Raw genomic sequence first — 18,549 nt, forward strand, 5'->3', positions numbered from 1 at the left:
GGTCGGGGACGCCCATCTGTGCTTCCCCTCGGTGCTCGGACTGGTCTTTCCCGGCACTGAGGATGATGACACCGATGTCCTCTATGGACGGTCACCCTGTCCACGGTGCTCCTGGCGAATCGTCTCAGAGGTCGACAGACCCTCCAAGGTCGGTGGCGCTTGAACTGGCGTTGATGGAGCAGTATGTTTTGAAGCAAACAACTGCTCCATTTTGTCCAGGCGAGCGTGACGGCCTTTGGGGGTCATTTGTGCACAACTAGGGCATCGATGAACATCGTATGTGGGGCCTAAGCACAAAACAGACTTCATGCAGGTCCGTTATGGACATTGTCCTCGGACACTCAGGGCATTTCCTAAACCCAGTCACCATGTTAAAATTTGGCGGGCACACGGTCGGTGATCATCAGGTACCGAAGTGGTAAGCCGCTGGGAACCAACCGCAAGTACCGGAAAAAACACTTACCGAGCATCGTAGGGAATGGAGCACGATGGGGACCCCGATGAGGGATTTTTTAAAGAAGATAAACTTCAAATAGTTCCGTGAGGAAAGTTGTGAGAAATTTCTCACAGAGCTCCTAAACCGCGAGGCAACTGCTGCGTGGAAAAAAAAAGAGACTAAAGGGGGGACCCCTGGTAGCTGCAGAGTTAGTGACATGCTGGGCATGCTCAGTGTGCCAGTCAAAGTTCTAGAAATTTTGACAAAAATGTTCCATGACAGGGTTCCATCTGATGATGTCACCCATATGTGAGGACTACCATCCTGCTTGTCCTGGGATAATTAGGATTACTTTTGGTTAGATCATGTGTAAGCAGTGAAAAACAAAAAACATTTTTCTTCCTCAAAATAGCAGCAACTACAAGAAGGCATTTTGTGAATAGCCAATTGAGAGGCGCTGAAATAAAGAACCCAATATTGATAATGTTAGTTGACAACAGTAAAAAGTAGATATTTCCTGTGAGCCTTATAGCTTGAGATATGCATGTAGGCATCTTTGAGGTCCAGAGTGGGTAGTCAGTCGTTGAATTACAGTTGAGGGTTGATGGTTCCTAGACAGCTCGTCTTGAACTTTTCCTTCTTCAGGTATTTATCTAGATCCCTGAGGTCCAAGATGGGATGGAGGCTATTTGTTTTCTTCAAAATGAGGAAGTACTTTGAGTAGAAACCTGTGTTTCTTTGTGGTATTGAGACTGGCTAAACTGCATTTACTGCAAGGAGGGTTGACAGTTCTTGTTGAAAGAGCTGAAACTGTTCCATATGGAGTGATTCTTTTGGTGATTATATGGAAGCAAAGTTTTGAAATTTAAATGATATCATCGATCTTATAAAAGACCATACAGTGTTGAAATGTTGACGCCTTCTCCCCAGTGGGACATTATTCAAATCTAATTTGCCTAAAAAAGGGGTATACAGCAGAAAACCCCAGAACACCTTAAAAGACCGGCTCCAGAGAACTGGCCCGATCCACCTTAAACCTAATACAGCAGGGAATCCTGATCATGGAGAGAGATCCCTAGGAAAGGTGTATAACTAGCCAGTCCAGGAGTGAATAGGAGGCTCAGGGAAGAGAAGGAAGCCTAGAGAAAGAATACTGCTGAACTGCAAGTTGTATTTCTACTTTTGTTTTGTTTACTGCAAAGAATAGCAGAGGTGCTTTGCTTTGTTTCTGTAAAGTCACAATTAAGGGAGCCCTCTATATCAATGTCAACTCACACAATATGTCAGTGAATGTATTTTTATTAATGAGACCACACCATAAAAACCTATCTAGACACAGAATACTATCTAGCACAATCACGCTTCACATTCATACTAACACATCACACATTTAAAAATATTATCACATTTAATATTAAACAATACTTAATAACATGTGCTAAACATTTAAACAGCACTGTATATGATTTTATAATGTTTTTCAACAAAGACAAAGCTTAATAATGTGCAAAAAGCAGCACTGCTTAATAACATGTGCAAAAATCAGCTTTTAAATCGCATTAAATTAACATATGCTCCAAATTTATTCATAGGATACTGGGAAATAAACCAATATATTAGCTCAAAAAATCTCCTTTTTCAGTCATGATCAATATCCAGTGACCACAATGATTTAGCATAGTCCATTGGACTCCTTTAGGACCAATCCAACAAGCGATCCTTGTTTCACCCGTCTTTGGCGGGCTTCCTCAGGGATAATTCACGCCAAATCCCTCACTCTATGATTTCACTTAAAAATAAACAAAAAAAACCAAAGTACAATAAGGTATCCAATGTTATTCATGTTTTCAGAAAAATTCAACCAAAAATGCTTACCTCCTATATAATTAGCCCTCTCACTTCTACGGTCTCCTGTTTTAGTAATAACTCGATACTTTTCACAAACGTTTCATGACTTCAAACATCGCTTCAAACAAGAAAAACCTCTTTCAAATCATTTTCTCCAGTTGCTTATACTGCAACCAAAAATATAGATTAACTTTTACAAATATTGAGGACACACAACGCCATTAACCAGCTTACTTACATCTCACCTACATACTCACATTTAAAACAGAACTGACGACACTTCCCGCCGGTAATGTGATCCACTACACATAGCTCATTACTTTTATATTGCCATCAATATTATCTCAATTCCAATTGTCTCTCAAATGACGAAACCCATTGTCAATAATTCATTAACTGATTAAAGAAAGGCTACCCACTAAATCGGGCCATTCAATCCATTTGGGGAACTTGTGTTCCAATCATTAATAAATTTTTGTTCCATGCGTCTCAAAGCAGAAGATAGATCCCCACCAAATTCCAATTTTACTTGTTTGACAACAAAAAAACTTTAATTGTTCTACCTCATGCTTATTCTCAATCCAGTGTTTGACCAACGGAGCCTCTTCTTTTAACATTCTAATACGGCTCTTATGTTCAGTGATGCGTGTCTTCACAGCCCTTATAGTTTGCCCAATATAAATATATAAACAGGGACATAAAATAGCATATATCACTCCTGCAGAATTACATGTAAACAAATCCGGTAATTCATACGGGCGTTTTAAATTTGGATGTTGAAAGGTTTGTATGGTTAATGCATGATTACAAACTGCACAAGAGCCACAAGTAGCCTGTCTTTATGTTTCTTATTTTGAGAAGCATATTGTGTATCCATTAGTTGGGTTTAATCATGTAATATGGTGGGCCAGATATATAGATGATGTTTTTGTAGTATGGAATGGGAGTATAGAAGAATTAACAGCGTTTTGGTCAGAGGTTAATAATGGTGATACTCATCTACATTTTACAGTCTCCATTGATTCTAAATCTGTTTCATTCTTAGATATGCGGGTATATGTGGATCGGGATAGAATTGTCACTTCCGTTTACAGAAAACCAGCAGACAGGAATGTATTGTTGCATGCCCGGAGTTTTCATTCGAGACAATTGAAAAATAATATCCCAATTGGGCAATTTTTGCGTTATAGACGACTGTGTTCATCTGTTGATGAATTTAAAAGTCAGGCAGTGATATTAACCAATAAATATTTGGCTCGGGGATATTCTAAGTCCATTGTCAAAAAAGCTTACAAACGGGTTCTTTTTTCCAACAGGGATAACCTTTTGATTAAAGCTCAAAAGGAACCTTTATCCAGAGTAGTTTGTTCGGTCCCATATTCATCGAAATCTTCTCAGATTAAAAATTTGGTGAAGAAACACTGGAATGTTTTGGCCCCTTTAAAAATTTTTGACGACTATCCAATTTTTGCTATTAAGAAATGCAAAAATTTGTGGGATAATTTAAATCAACATAGTAAGAATAGGGGTGAAAATCTGATTCGGGGTCAAGTAACTTGTGGCTCTTGTGCAGTTTGTAATCATGCATTAACCATACAAACCTTTCAACATCCAAATTTAAAACACCCGTTTGAATTACCGGATTTGTTTACATGTAATTCTGCAGGAGTGATATATGCTATTTTATGTCCCTGTTTATATATTTATATTGGGCAAACTATAAGGGCTGTGAAGACACGCATCACTGAACATAAGAGCCGTATTAGAATGTTAAAAGAAGAGGCTCCATTGGTCAAACACTGAATTGAGAATAAGCATGAGGTGGAACAATTAAAGTTTTTTGTTGTCAAACAAGTAAAAAGGGAGGAGGAATAGCCTAGTGGTTAGAGCAGTGGACTATGAGCCAGGAGACTGGGGTTCAAGTCCTGCTGTCACTCCTTGTGACCTTGGGCAAGTCACTTTACCCTACATTGCCTCAGGTACAAAAACTTAGATTGTAAGCCCTCTGGGGATAGAGAAATACCTACAGTACCTGAATGTAAACCGGTGTGATATCTCAATTGAGATTGAATGTTGGTATATAAAAATAATAAATAAATAAATAAATAAAATAAAATAAAATTGGAATTTGGTGGGGATCTATCTTCTGCTTTGAGACGCATGGAACAAAAATTTATTAATGATTGGAACACAAGTTCCCCAAATGGATTGAATGGCCCGACTGAGTGGGTAGCCTTTCTTTAATCAGTTAATGAATTATTGACAATGGGTTTCATCATTTGAGAGACAATTGGAATTGAGATAATATTGATGGCAATATAAAAGTTATGAGCTATGTGTAGTGGATCACATTACCTGCGGGAAGTGTCATCAGTTCCTGTTTTAAATGTGAGTATGTAGGTGAGATGTAAGTAAGCTGGTTAATGGCGTTGTGTGTCCTCAATATTTGTAAAAGTTAATCTATATTTTTGGTTGCAGTATAAGCAACTGGAGAAAATGATTTGAAAGAGGTTTTTCTTGTTTGAAGCCATGAAACGTTTGTGAAAAGTATCGAGTTATTACTAAAACAGGAGACCGTAGAAGTGAGAGGGCTAATTATATAGGAGGTAAGCATTTTTGGTTGAATTTTTCTGAAAACATGAATAACATTGGATACCTTATTGTACTTTGGGTTTTTTTGTTTATTTTTAAGTGAAATCATAGAGTGAGGGATTTGGCGTGAATTATCCCTGAGGAAGCCCGCCAAAGACGGGTGAAACAAGGATCGCTTGTTGGATTGGTCCTAAAGGAGTCCAATGGACTATGCTAAATCATTTTGGTCACTGGATATTGATCATGACTGAAAAAGGAGATTTTTTGAGCTAATATATTGGTTTATTTCCCAGTATCCTGTGAATAAATTTGGAGCATATGTTAATTTAATGCGATTTAAAAGCTGATTTTTGCACATTATTAAGCTTTGTCTTTGTTGAAAAACATTATAAAATCATATACAGTGCTGTTTAAATGTTGTTTAGCACATGTTATTAAGTATTGTTTAATATTAAATGTGATAATATTTTCAAATGTGTGATGTGTTAGTATGAATGTGAAGCGTGATTGTGCTAGATAGTATTCTGTGTCTAGATAGGTTTTTATGGTGTGGTCTCATTAATAAAAATACATTTACTGACATATTGTGTGAGTTGACATTGATATAGAGGGCTCCCTTAATTGTGACTTTACATAGATATAGGGAACCTATTGAACTATATTTTTCCCTTAGTGCACTATACACTTGTTTTGTTTCTGGTCATTAAATAAAGAAGTTTGAGAGATTTGGCAGAGTCTAGCCTAAGTCTGTTTTCTAGCTACCCCAAAGACTGTTTGCATTGCTAAATAGTGTGTCAGTTCAGGGATTTCTGCGCTAAGCCTTGCACATATAGAAAAACCACGCCAAAAAAAGGAATAAAAGCGGGAAAATATTTTTCTCTTTCCTCCTTCCTTTTCTTGGAGCCTCACTGCAACGGCAGCCAAGAGTTTAATTTACAACAGGCTAAGGAGTGAGAGACTTGTATCTACAGTCAGAGTCAAACTAAGGCAGGGTTTTTTTTTTCCCCTGCAAGGAAAAGAAAAGTTGTTTGGGTGTTCTAGATCCGGACAGAGTACTTTAAGGAAACTTGTGTTACCACAGCCAACAGGATAGCATGGAGTAATACAGACCCTCAATGAAGGGCAGCAAAAAACCTTGGGAGCAAGCACACCCTGACTGAACAGTTTGACCAGCAGCAGGCATTGTTGAGCAGATGACACTGAACCAGTTAGCCCAAGCAATGCAGACCACCATGATGTAAGCATGGCCTCCAGCTCCTGTTCTGTTCAAGAAGGCAGGGGAAGGCTCGGACGTGTTCTTATAGAATTTTGAAAGAACTGCCCACTTGATGAGGTGGCCAGAAGCTAGCTGGACTACATACCTAGCAAATCTACTCCATGGCAAGAGCCAAGGGGCCTTTCAAGTGGCCAATCCCAATGGAAGAGCCAACTATCCCGCTGTCAAAACAACCAACCTGCAAAGAACAGATTTAAACAATAGAGACCTACTAGCAGCAATCCCGAAGGAGTACCTTATAGTTCAGGGAAACTCCACAAAGCCTTTTTTTTTATCAGCTAAAGGATGCCGGATGGAATTGGCTATAGCCAGAGGTGAAGACAGGTGTCGAGGAAGCCAATCGGTTCCTTCTGGAGCAGTTCCTGGACAGGCTGGACCGACTCACGACACCCAGGACTCTGCCTGGAGAAAGTGTTGGAAATAGCAGATACTTTCCATCAGGCTCAGATGATGCCAGTAGTGCAGAGGCTGAAAAGATAACCAGCACAGGCTCCTTATCGTGGCAAGGAGAGTACAGGACCCCAACACCAGTCCCTGGAGCAGGACAACTCTGCCTCCGTAATTAGAGCACGGCCACCAGGTGTCTCTGCCTTTTCATTTAACCTGAGATGTCACATCCCCGCTTACTGCAGGAGCTAGGGAGGAAACGCTAATAGAAACAGATGGGTTTTCAAAAGTTTCCTGAAATTTAATAGGTGCTTCTCGGCCTTAAGAAAGCCAGCAACAGAGAACATTCACTCATGGCATTGAGCCAGGTGAATAAATTTGACAGTAGGGATGACAAGCAAGCCTTTGGATGCAGAGTGTAAAAGCAGATAACTGACAGGCCTAGGTAAACTTCTAGAAGCAAGATCAATCACTGCTTTGAAAATTTGTATAAGAACTTTAAAGCATATGCCACTATATGGGAAGCCAGTGAAGATGAGCTAAAATTGGAAATATATGGGACTGAAGAGGCATTCCCAAAAGCAGATGAGCAGCTGAATTTTGAATGGCTTGTAACCTGCTAGAGACCCAAATAGAATTACAGTAATCTAATGAAGTAAGGATTAATGACTGTGTAACAAGATGGAAGTCAGATGGAGATAACACAGTCTTACTAGTACATAACATACAAAGTTTGAAAAAACAGTTATAAAGAAGAAGCTGAGTTTGTGAATGTAGAGAAAGAGCTGAACCTAACTGAATTCCTAAGTCCCAGGCTTCAAGTTTAATTGGGATATTAACATCATTAAAGGCCCAATTGGAGAGGACACCCTGAATTTTAGAGTACGAGAGAAACACAAGGTAGAGATTACTTACTTGATAATCTCCTTTTCCTTAGTGTATGCAGATGGACTCAAAACAAGTGGGTATAGTGTGCTCGTGCTAGCAGTTGGAGACGAATCTGACGTCAGCACGTGTACATATACCCCCGCAGGAAGTGCAGCAACTCATTAATCTTCCTTGCAAAAGCTTTATGAATATATGTGTGACTGACCGATCGATTAAGGGAACATGATTACCCTGACCGATTGATAGTAGCTGGAGACCGCCAGGGTTCTCAACCGGAAGGCGTCGACACCCGGCAGGGTGGATGCCCTATCATAAGAAAACATGGCTTACCATGAGTCTGTGAATCCCCATGTATGCCGGCAGCCGGCCGGGATGCTGAGTCCATCTGCATACACTAAGGAAAAGGAGATTATCAGGTAAGTAATCTCTACATTTCCTAGCGTGTAGCAGATGGACTCAAAACAAGTGGGATGTACAAAAGCTACTCCCGGACTGGGCGGGAAGCTGCCCGAGGTCCGTTCAGGATTGCCCTCGCAAATGCTGTGTCCTCCCTGGCCTGGACGTCCAGACAGTAGAATCTGGAGAAGGCATGGAGGGAGGACCACGTCGCCGCTTTACATCTCTCTGCAGGCGACAGCATCCTAGTTTCTGCCCAAGAGGCCGCTTGCGCTCTGGTAGAGTGAGCCTTGACCCGGAGAGGTGGTGGTTTTCCCGCTTCTACGTAGGTCGCCTTGATAACTTCTTTGATCCAGTGGGCATAGTTGCCCGTGAGGCCACTTCCCCTTGCTTCTTCCCGCTGTGAAGGACGAACAGGTGGTCCGTCTTTCATACTGCTTCTGACATTTCCAGGTATCTGGACAGTAGCCTGCCGATGTCGAGATGGTGTAGTATTCGACCTTCTTCCGACTTCTTCAAACCTTCCGTGGTAGGCAAGGATATGGTTTGGTTGAGGTGGAAGTGTGAGACTACTTTGGGTAAGAAGGAGGGAACCGTGCGAAGATGGATAGCCTCTGGAGTGATTCTGAGAAACAGATCACGGCAGGACAGGACTTGTAGCTCTGAGATGCGGCGTGCTGAGCATACAGCCAGCAGGAACACCATCTTCAAGGTTAACAAATGGAGGGACAGGCCTCGAAGTGGTCTGAAGGCGGGTCCCGCTGGAAATTCCAAAACTAGGTTGAGGTTTCACAGGGGTACTGGCCACTTCAGTGGCGGGTGAATGTGTTTGATTCCTTTCAGGAAACGTGAAACGTCTGGGTGTGTGGCGATGCTGTTGCCGTCACTCCGGGGACCGTAGCAGGATAGCGCTGCCACTTGAACCTTGATGGAATTGAGGGACAGACCCTTCTGAAGTCCATCCTGCAGGAAATCCAAAATGATAGGGATCTTAGCGGCATGTGGATTGGTGCCGTGAGTTTCGCACCAGGCTTCAAATACTCTCCAAATCCTTATATATGTTAGGGATGTGGAGAACTTGCGTGCTCGGAGGAGTGTATCTATTACTGGCCCCGAGTATCCTCGTTTCTTCAGTCTAGCCCTCTCAATGGCCAGACCATAAGAGAGAATTGAGCTGGATCCTCGTAGAGATTGGGACCTTGCCGCAGCAGGTCCCTGTGTGGAGGCAGGGGATAAGGGATTCCCTGCCAGTAGTCTTCTCATGTCTGCGTACCAGGGTCTTCTTGGCCAGTCCGGGGTCACTAGAAGAACTAGGCCTCTGTGCCGCTGAATCTTGTGTATAATGGCGCCCAGTAAGGGCCATGGAGGAAAGGCAAATAGCAGGATCCCCTGGGGCCATGGCTGTACTAGGGCATCGATCCCCTGGGATAGAGGATCCCGCCTGCGGCTGAAGTATCTGGGCACCTGAGCGTTGGACCTGTCCGCTAGTAGGTCCATGCCCGGAGCCCCCCACCGATCCACAATCATCTGGAAAGCTGTGGGCGACAGCTGCCATTCCCCCGGACTTAGGCTTTCTCTGCTGAGGAAGTCTGCCGTGGTGTTGTCCTTCCTGGCGATGTGGACGGCGCAGATGTCCTGGAGATTTGCTTCCGCCCAAGTCATCAGGGGGGCTATTTCTAGGGATACCTGTCGGCTTCTGGTTCCGCCCTGTCAGTTGATGTATGCCACCGTGGTGGTGTTGTCCGACATCACTCTGACCGCTCTGTTTCGAAGTCTGTGGGCAAATCGCAGGCACGCTAGCCTGACTGCCCGTGCCTCTAGTCGGTTGATGTTCCACCCAGACTCTTCTCTGTTCCACCGCCCTTGGGCGGTGAGTTCTTCGCAATGTGCTCCCCAGCCGTTCAGGCTGGCATCTGTAGTGAGCAGGGTCCAGGTTGGGGAGGACATTCTTGACCCCCGGCTCATGTGGCTGAGCTGCAACCACTACCGTAGCTGATTCCGCACCCTGGCCGGTAGAGGTAGGTGTATGGTGTAGTTCTGTGATCGTGAGCTCCACCGAGATAGGAGGGCGCGTTGTAATGGTCTCATATGAGCCCGCGCCCATGGTATCACCTCCAGGGTGGATGCCATAAGGCAGAGGACCTGTAGGTAATCCCAAGCTGTGGGCGGGTGGCGCTCAGCAGGGCCTGCAGACGATTCCGGAGCTTTGATCTTCTCTTGGAGGTCAGGCTGACCTTGTCTTCCTGGGTGTTGAATCGGACTCCTAGGTATTCCAGCGACTGAGAAGGCTGTAGGGAACTCTTGTTCAAGTTTACTACCCATCCTAGGCTTTCCAGAAGAGCTATAACTCTGTTGGTTGCCTGGTGGCTCTCCTCCGGTGACTTAGACCTGATCAGCCAATCGTCCAGGTAGGGATGGACGAGGAGTCCTTCCTTCCTGAGGGACGCCGCCACTACTACTATGACCTTGGTAAAGGTCCGCGGCGCGGTGGCTAACCCGAAGGGTAAAGCTCGGAACTGGAAGTGTTGGTTCAGGACTTTGAAGCGTAAATAGCGCTGGTGATCCCGATGGATTGGGATATGCAAGTAGGCTTCCAACAGATCTAGGGATGTGAGAAACTCCCCTGGCTGTACTGAATTTTTGACAGATCGCAGAGTTTCCATGCGAAAGCTGGGGACCCGTAGGTGTCGGTTGACTGACTTGAGGTCCAGGACGGGCCTGAAAGTGCCCTCTTTCTTGGGTACTATGAAATAAATGGAATAATGCTCAGAATTTATCTCCCCTGCAGGCACTGGGATTATGGCTTTTAGGGATAGGAGCCTCCGCAAGGTAACTTCTAGTGCCGTCCTCTTGAGGGGTGAACAAGGAGAATCCACAAACTTGTCCGGCGGGAGCCGAAGAAAGTCCAGGTAGTACCCTTCTCGGTTGATGGCGAGGACCCACTGGTCCGAGGTAATCTCGACCCATCTGCGGTAGAAGAGGACTAGCCTGCCCCCTATGGCTGCTACCCCCGGATGGGTCAGCTGATTGTCATTGTGGGGTACGGCCGGGACCCGAACCCGAGCCGGTTCCCCTCTTGTTGTGCTTAGTCCGAAAGGACTGGTTCCTGGCCTGCGAACGAGGTGCTTGGTAGCGAGTCCTGTAAGGGTTGAAGCCCTGAGAGTTTCTACCTCTGGATGGTCTAGGAAAAGGGCGCGGGCTCCTCCTTGGCCTGTCTTCTGGTAGACGGGGTAATGGAGAGGCACCCCATTTATTGGCCAGTTTCTCGAGGTCGCTGCCGAACAGGAGGGATCCCTCAAAGGGCATTCTCGTGAAACGTGTCTTGGAAGAGGAGTCGGCCGACCAGTTACGTAGCCAGAGCTGCCTCCTGGCTGCCACTGAGGATGACACTCCCTTGGCTGTCCTACGGACTAGGTCGGAGGCTGCGTCAGTGAGGAACGAGAGAGCTGATTCCATCTCTTCTCCCGGGGTGTTGTTCCTAGCCTGTGAAAAACAGGAACGCGTCACCACGGTGCAGCAGGTCGCAATTCGTAGGGACATGGCTGCCACCTCAAAGGCTTGCTTCAGAATGGCGTCCATGCGCCGGTCATGTGTATCCTTGAGAGCCGTCCCCCCCTTCCACCGGAATGGTGGTGCGCTTCACAATTGCGCCAGCATTTCCTTAGTTGCCGGGTCTAAGGGGTACATGCCAGCCAAGGCTCGACCCCCTTTGAATGAGGCCTCCGGCGCATTCCATTCCAGATCGATTAGCTGCTGTGCTGCTTGTAGGAGGGGAAAATGGTGAGACGTTTGGGCGCAAGCCCTCTAACAGGGGGTTCATTCTAGGTTCCCCTGGGGTGTCATGGCCTGGGAGAGCCAGTTCCGACAGGCATTGAGAGATCAGGCCTGGGAGATCCTCTTTCAGAAAGAAGCGCCTCATGGTCTGATATGGTTCAATCCCTGAGGGAAGTTCTCCCTCCTCGGGGGGCTCGTCGTCTTCCTCAGGGCAATCTGAATCCCCATAAGTGGGGGTTCCGGGTGGCGAGTGGCCGTGCCTAGGCCTAGAGGGTCCAGGGGCCGGGTCATCCGGTACGTATGGACCCGGTCGGGGAGCAGACTGTATTGTGACAAAGGCATGAATCCCCTTGAATAATTCCACCCAGGACAGCGAAGCAGGATCTGGCCTCAGGGGCACCAGGCCTCTCGGGTTCCCTGGCTGCTCACCGCTGCCTGCTAGGTCCGGGGTGTTCCCTGAGGAACCGGCAAGTACGCTGGGCTGCGACCGGCCCTGGCCCGGGACTCCCAGGGCCTCTTCACATTGGACACATAGGGAGTCTGCTTCCTCGCTCTGTGTGGCTCTGAGGTTGCATGCAGAGCAGAGGCTTATGCCTGATTCTGGACGTGCCAGCTCTGCTGACGCATGGGCTCTCTTACGCTCCATCTCGTCTGTTAACTCAGCTGGAGTCTGCGCTTTGCAGTCTGCGCTTTGCAATATGCGCGAAAGGTGTGCGCCTGCCAATCTGCGCTCAATCACGTGTGCCTGTCCACGTGCGCTGATCAACGTGCGCGATTCAACGTGCGCCTATGAACGTGCGCCTATGAGTGGGCGCTTAGTACGTAACAACAGGCGCCTATTGCGCGGTGACGAACCAGGGCAGAAGGCGACAGCGAGCAGGCAGGCAAAACGGCGACCCCCTTGACAGGTTGCCATGTAGGCAGACTCTGCTACTCCTCGGTTCCTCGGAGACCAACAAGTAAAGATGTACGCCTTACCTTGTCTTCGGCGCTTCCCGGCTGCGACCCGGGCGGTCTCCGGCTGCGGGGGGAGAGGGGGCGATTACCGTCACCGCCGCGCTCGAGGAGGTGCACCCGCTGCCTCTAGGCCGCGCCCGAACTAGTCTCGCTCGGGGGCCAAGTCCACGCCGGGACCAAGGCTGCCTCAATGCCGCGCCCGAGCCCTCCTACTCGGGGGCTAGGTCCCTGCCGCGAGTCGGCCACCGGACCGAGGCTCTTACCTCAGAGGGACCACGGAAATCGCCTCGGGAAACTCAACTGGGGGAGGGACCGAATGGTATCACCGCAGGAGTGTGGGGCTCATCTTCAGGTAGGCTTCTTCTATGAATTTAGTCGTTAGAATTTGGAAAAACGCTCAGCGTGCGTGAGGGAGCTCCAAACTGCTTTGGAGACGGAAATTACTGCACTTCCTGCGGGGGTATATGTACACGTGCTGACATCAGATCCGTCTCCAACTGCTAGCACGAGCACACTATACCCACTTGTTTTGAGTCCATCTGCTACACGCTAGGAAATAGAGTATTTACTTCCTTTAATAAGAGTATTTTTGGGGTGACCAAAAAAAGAAATCAGGAGACATAGAATTTTATTGCTGTTCACCTTCTGATCACTCAAACACATCAAAACTCTCCCTTCCCCTTCTCACTATCATTGGCATGTGTTTTGTTTTGATCTAATTAAGGGGAGTATAGCTCCTGAAAACTAGTTAAGAAATATCACTTTTTTTTTGTTCTTAAATCTTTATATCTGTGCATTGCACTGGATTAACAGCAACAACACTTTTATTCAGGACTTTATAGGAATCTGTTAATATAGAGATGTAACAATTAAAATAGAGCTCATTTAAAAAATATATATATTTTGTGACTATCACAATCTTTACAAGGGGAATCCTTGGTGAAAAATTCTCAGGTGCCAGGTCATCTGGTTGCCTGGCATTTGCTGCTGGCCCGAGCAGAGACACCATGGCATCAGGCTGCTCTCTACCAGTACAAAACAGACTGGAGGTAGAAGAGGATAGAGTAAAAATATAAAACTAAAAGCGAGCCAAAAGAAAAACAAATAGACAAAGACAAAATAAAACAAAAATAACTACGCCAAAAAAAAAAACCCTAACTAAAAATAAATTCAATTAAATAAATAAATAGAAAGATTTTAGCAGGAAAAATACATGTTTGTTCTAGCTATTAAAAAGTTTTGGCTGGTGCTTAAGTTTTCTAAATTTTTTTTTACCTTTGCCTTTAATGGAAACACTAGCACTACACTTTTAATTTTGTTAAGTCACAAAACAAAATGTCCAAACTAAATTAACACATCCAAAAGCCTTCTCATTTGAGAACTGTTCTAGGGGTGTGAATAAATGCTTAGACTACATAGCCACAGCTCCCAAAGTTTTACTTCCAGCTTTGTTGCCAACTATATAAGAGCTTAAGTCAGCCATTTTTCCATATTACATTTCTAAATTTCCATTCTGGGCTGAATTAACTTGTGTATTAATTGCAGTGATCTGCACATAGTAACTAAAGCAGCAATTAAAAAAAAAAAAAAAAAAAGGTCTCTGTGTAAGCAGCCACCCTATTTTTAATCTTACCACAGTTTGGGACCTAAAGGAGAAAACAAGAAGGCAATAACTCAGGAACAAAAAAATCATTTTATGTTTTACTGTACCTGTAGATCCTGCAGCTTTAAACTGCCTGATTTCCATTTCTGAATGAGCAGTAAATCTGACCCGCAACGTGGCAACAGGAGAGTCCCTCACCCAAGATGGCACACTACTGGATAGGTGTTCTTCCTGCTGCAGTAGCTGAAATTCTGAATGTTGCTCATTTTGGATTGCCCTTGATCTTTCTCCCACTGTAGCCTGCGCAGTATCCTGCGACATATGTGTGTCAGCCACAACCAAGGGATGCAACCTCTGGCCATCAGTTGCTACAGGGGAAATATCCATTCTTGGAGCACTGTATTCTGATTTGCCTAGTTTAGTTTTATTGGAATCTTCATAGCTCAAATGCTTTTTTTGATCACTTTCCAATGCTTGGCAGTCAGGATCAGGAAACACTTCCTTCTGGTTCTGATGGGGCCGTGGCCTGCCGCTGTGCAACACATTGGGCATGTCTCCATTATCAGCCATATCCACTGACTCTGGTGAACACTCACTTTCACACCGGCCACCTTGTTCATTACACATGTCAGCAGATAGCTCTGCATTCTGTGGTGAATCGTAGTCTGAGATATATGGCTTAATGTCAAGTACTGGCGTGCCTTGTATCATATCAATTCCAGAGAGGTGCAGGGTTCCCCCTAAATATAAAATAATAGCAAGACATACAGTCTTAAAGTATGACACCAAATACTGACTATGCCAAATGTCAGGCTGGCTACCCTGACTCCATATCACAATTATAACAGCTACAATTCTGCATTTAACTCACTGAAACTTACAGTCATAATCCTTTCTTCCTATTAACAAAATTAGAAGTATGACTATGTGAAGGGGCCGATAAAAAAAAACAAAAACAACACACTTCCATCACCTACACTCATGATTTGCTTTTTCCTTCTTTTAGTGATAACTGGATTTCAAATCATAAATGCAACTGATTTTTCTCTGACATCATTTAATAATTGATAATCACACTGATCAAATACATTTCATTGTTAACTACGACCAGATGGTGCTTAGGTCCAATTGACAAAGGCATAAAATTCAGAGTCACTAGATTAGTAGAGACCAGGAATTTAAGGGTGGCAAGAGATCATAGTGCTGGATGTACTTTGCAAGTGAACTGCGGGGGCCAGCAGAAAACAACTCTCTCAGCTGCTCCCATCTCCTGCAGTCCACTGGTTATAAATAGGAGTGCTAATAAGAGCAGGTCCTGGGAAGAATTAGGAACAGCACTTTCCACCTATTCTCCCTTCCATTGCTTACAGATGCATCCCTCTTGTAGTAGCATGACAGCAACAAAGTGAAAGGGATGAGAAGAAATGGGAGAGTTAGTAAACAGGAGACTGGAGAGTATATGAAAAATGAGAGAAAAAATGGGGATACATAGAATAAAAAGGTGAAAGTGGGGAGAGTGATACACAAGGGGAAAGGGTGAGATAGGGCAAGAGAACAAAGGGTAGCGATACAGAGCAAGGCAGGGTGGGGGAGATGGGAAGAAGCTTGTACTGTCCTCAACAGGATAAGCTGGAGCTCAGATCAGAGAAACACAAGATGACACGAGGAAAGTCAGAAAAACTGCAAAACATTAGGAGGAAAAGAAGGGAACGAGAATAGGGTTTCCAGTAGGTCAGTACGTGATCTGCCTGGTCAGGTTTTAATGAAAAGCAGGCAGAGCCTTTAAACCAGCAATGCAAGTGCCACTAATCTGCCAAACACCAATCTCCACAGCACTCTCCTCTCCTCCCCCACAGACCTGTCCTTCTTGACATATTAGAAGCAGCTGGGACATTAAATGAAGACATGCAGGCCTGGAACTCAGCCAGCATGCACTCCTCTGCTTCTGGGTCCAACTAGAGAGGGCAGGAGGGGCCTGGGAATGGAACGTGCACTGGCTCAACCCTAGGCCCATACTCTTTTACCTTGTGCCCCTACTTCTTCTGTTGTTGCAAGGATTGGGGGGGGGGGGATGATTGTTGGGGAGGGCTAGCTATCCAATTTTTTTTATTTTTGAAAGTTGACAAGAGAGAAGAAAAGGAAAAATCTAGGACAGAGGAAATGGGGTGTTAGTGTTTTCTTGAACCAACGGTAGTGCCAGAAATTGCTGTTTTTGTTCAAATGTACTTTATATTAGAGGCATATGCTTGCACAAGGCAGGTCTCTTATCATGCTAGTACTGATCTAAGTATAGTTGTAAAGCAGAGAAGGCACCATTGTTTGTTACTACTCCATATTTGCGATTATTATAATGGAGAAATTACTACCTGATAATTTCGTTTTCCTTAGTGTAGACAGATGAATTCAGGACCAATGGGTATAGTGTGCTCCTGATAGCAGTTGGAGACGGATCTGACATCAGCACGGGTACATATACCCATGCAGGAAGCTCTGCTCTTCAGTATTCTCCTCGCAAAGCAATTGTGGATATATGTATGTCTGGATAATTTGATTAACTTGGTTAACTTTGTTTAACTTGAATAACTTGAGAAACGTGATCAACTTGAACTGGTTGACGTGGACTATAGCTGGAGACCGCCAATGCACACAACCGAGAAATGCCGACACCCGGTAACTATGGGTGTCCTAGCTGAAGGGAAGCGTGGCTTACCCGTGTTTGTCTTGCTCTCGGGAATTGACACCCGAGGTTTTCGTGCATAGCGGCAGCCATGGGTGGGATACTGAATCCATCTGTCTACACTAAGGAAAACGAAATTATCAGGTAAGTAATTTCTCCATTTCCTATCGTGTAGCAGATGGACTCAGGACCAATGGGATGTAGAAAAGCTACTCCTGAACCGGGTGGGAGGCTGCCCGTGGCCCACTTAGTACTGCCCTTGCAAATGTTGTGTCCTCCCGAGCTTGAACATCCAGACGGTAGAACCTAGCGAAGGTGTGACTGGAGGACCATGTCGCCGCCCGACATATCTCGGCAGGTGACAGCATCTTGGTTTCCGCCCAGGACACTGCCTGGGCTCTAGTGGAATGGGCCTTGACTTGTAGTGGTGGATGCTTGCCTGCCTCTACGTAGGCCGCCTTGATTACTTTTTTGATCCAGTGGGCTATGGTTGCCCACGAGGCCGCTTCTCCTTGTTTCTTCCCGCTGTGGAGCACGAATAGGTGGACCGTCTTTCGTACGGATTATTTATTTATTTAAAAATGTTTATATAGCGCCTTTAGAAATAAGATTGATCAAAACGGTTTACAAAAGACAAAAAAAAATAAAAATATAATTACAAATCATAAAATAAAAATAGAATAAAAATTTACATAAAACTGGTTAATAAAAAACAATTAAGTGAGTGTTATTTTTACAAACAAGTAAAAGAAAAAAAAATAATGTCTGTGAAACTTTAAACATAAAATTGAGATATATTATAATTATTAATTCATTGTACCTGTTTATTTGATGGAATCTTATATGCCAACCGGAAGAGATATGTCTTTAGTGATTTTTTAAAATTGATTTCTGTTAGCAATTTGACGAAGTGTGTTTGGTATGGAGTTCCAAAGAAACGGGCCTGCCACAGAGAAGGCACGTTTTCTTGTAAAGTGTAATCTGGCAAGCTTTGGTATGGACTAGGAGTCTGCCGATGTTAAGGTGGCGAAGACATCGAGATTCTTCCGAGCCCTTGTGCTCGTCTGGAGATGGCAGGTGAGATGGAAGTGAGAAACCACCTTCGGAAGGAAGGAAGGAGAGGGACAGTGCATAACTGTATGGATCCCGGTCTGAATCTGAGAAAGGGTTCCCGACAGGATAGTGCTTGAAGTTCGGAGATGCGACGGGCCTAACATATTGCCACTAGAAATGCAGTCTTCAAGGTTAGTAATCGTAGAGACAGACCGCGGATAGATCTGAAGGAGGATCCCGCTAGGAAGTCTAGTACTAGATTGAGGTTCCATAGGGGTACCGGCCACTAAGGGTGGACGGATCTGATTGACCCCTCTCAGGAAGCGGGAGACGTCCAGATGAGATGTTAGGCTAATGCCTTTCACTTTGGTTCCGAAGCATGCCAACGCGGCCACCTGAACCTTGATAGAGTTGAGGGACAACACCTTCTGTAAGCCGTCCTGCAGGAATTCTAGGATTGTGGGAATTTTGGCTGTCCGCGGAAGGATGTCGTGGTCTTCAAAACAGGCTTCGAATATTCTCCATATTCATATGTAGGTTAGCGATGTGGAGAACTTGCGTGCTTGGAGCAAGTTGTCAATCACCGCCCTCAAGTATCCACTCTTCTTCAGGCATATCCTCTCAATGGCCAGACCATAAGAGAGAATAGAGTTGGGTCTTCG

General features: G+C 45.1%; 1 protein-coding gene across 4 annotated transcripts in view; it reads right to left on the reverse strand.

The window, feature by feature from the left end:
- TRMO (tRNA methyltransferase O) overlaps positions 1-18,549 on the reverse strand; it is an 83,182-nt gene that overhangs the window by 11,994 nt on the left and 52,639 nt on the right. For all 4 annotated transcript variants that reach the window (XM_029603784.1, XM_029603764.1, XM_029603754.1 and 1 more), the window contains exon 4: positions 14,265-14,897. In XM_029603784.1, the coding sequence (XP_029459644.1) occupies positions 14,265-14,897 (633 nt within the window). The remainder of the gene's footprint in view (positions 1-14,264; positions 14,898-18,549) is intronic.

The sequence above is a fragment of the Rhinatrema bivittatum genome, chromosome 1 (genome assembly GCF_901001135.1).
Source record: "Rhinatrema bivittatum chromosome 1, aRhiBiv1.1, whole genome shotgun sequence".
Lineage (NCBI taxonomy): Eukaryota > Metazoa > Chordata > Amphibia > Gymnophiona > Rhinatrematidae > Rhinatrema > Rhinatrema bivittatum.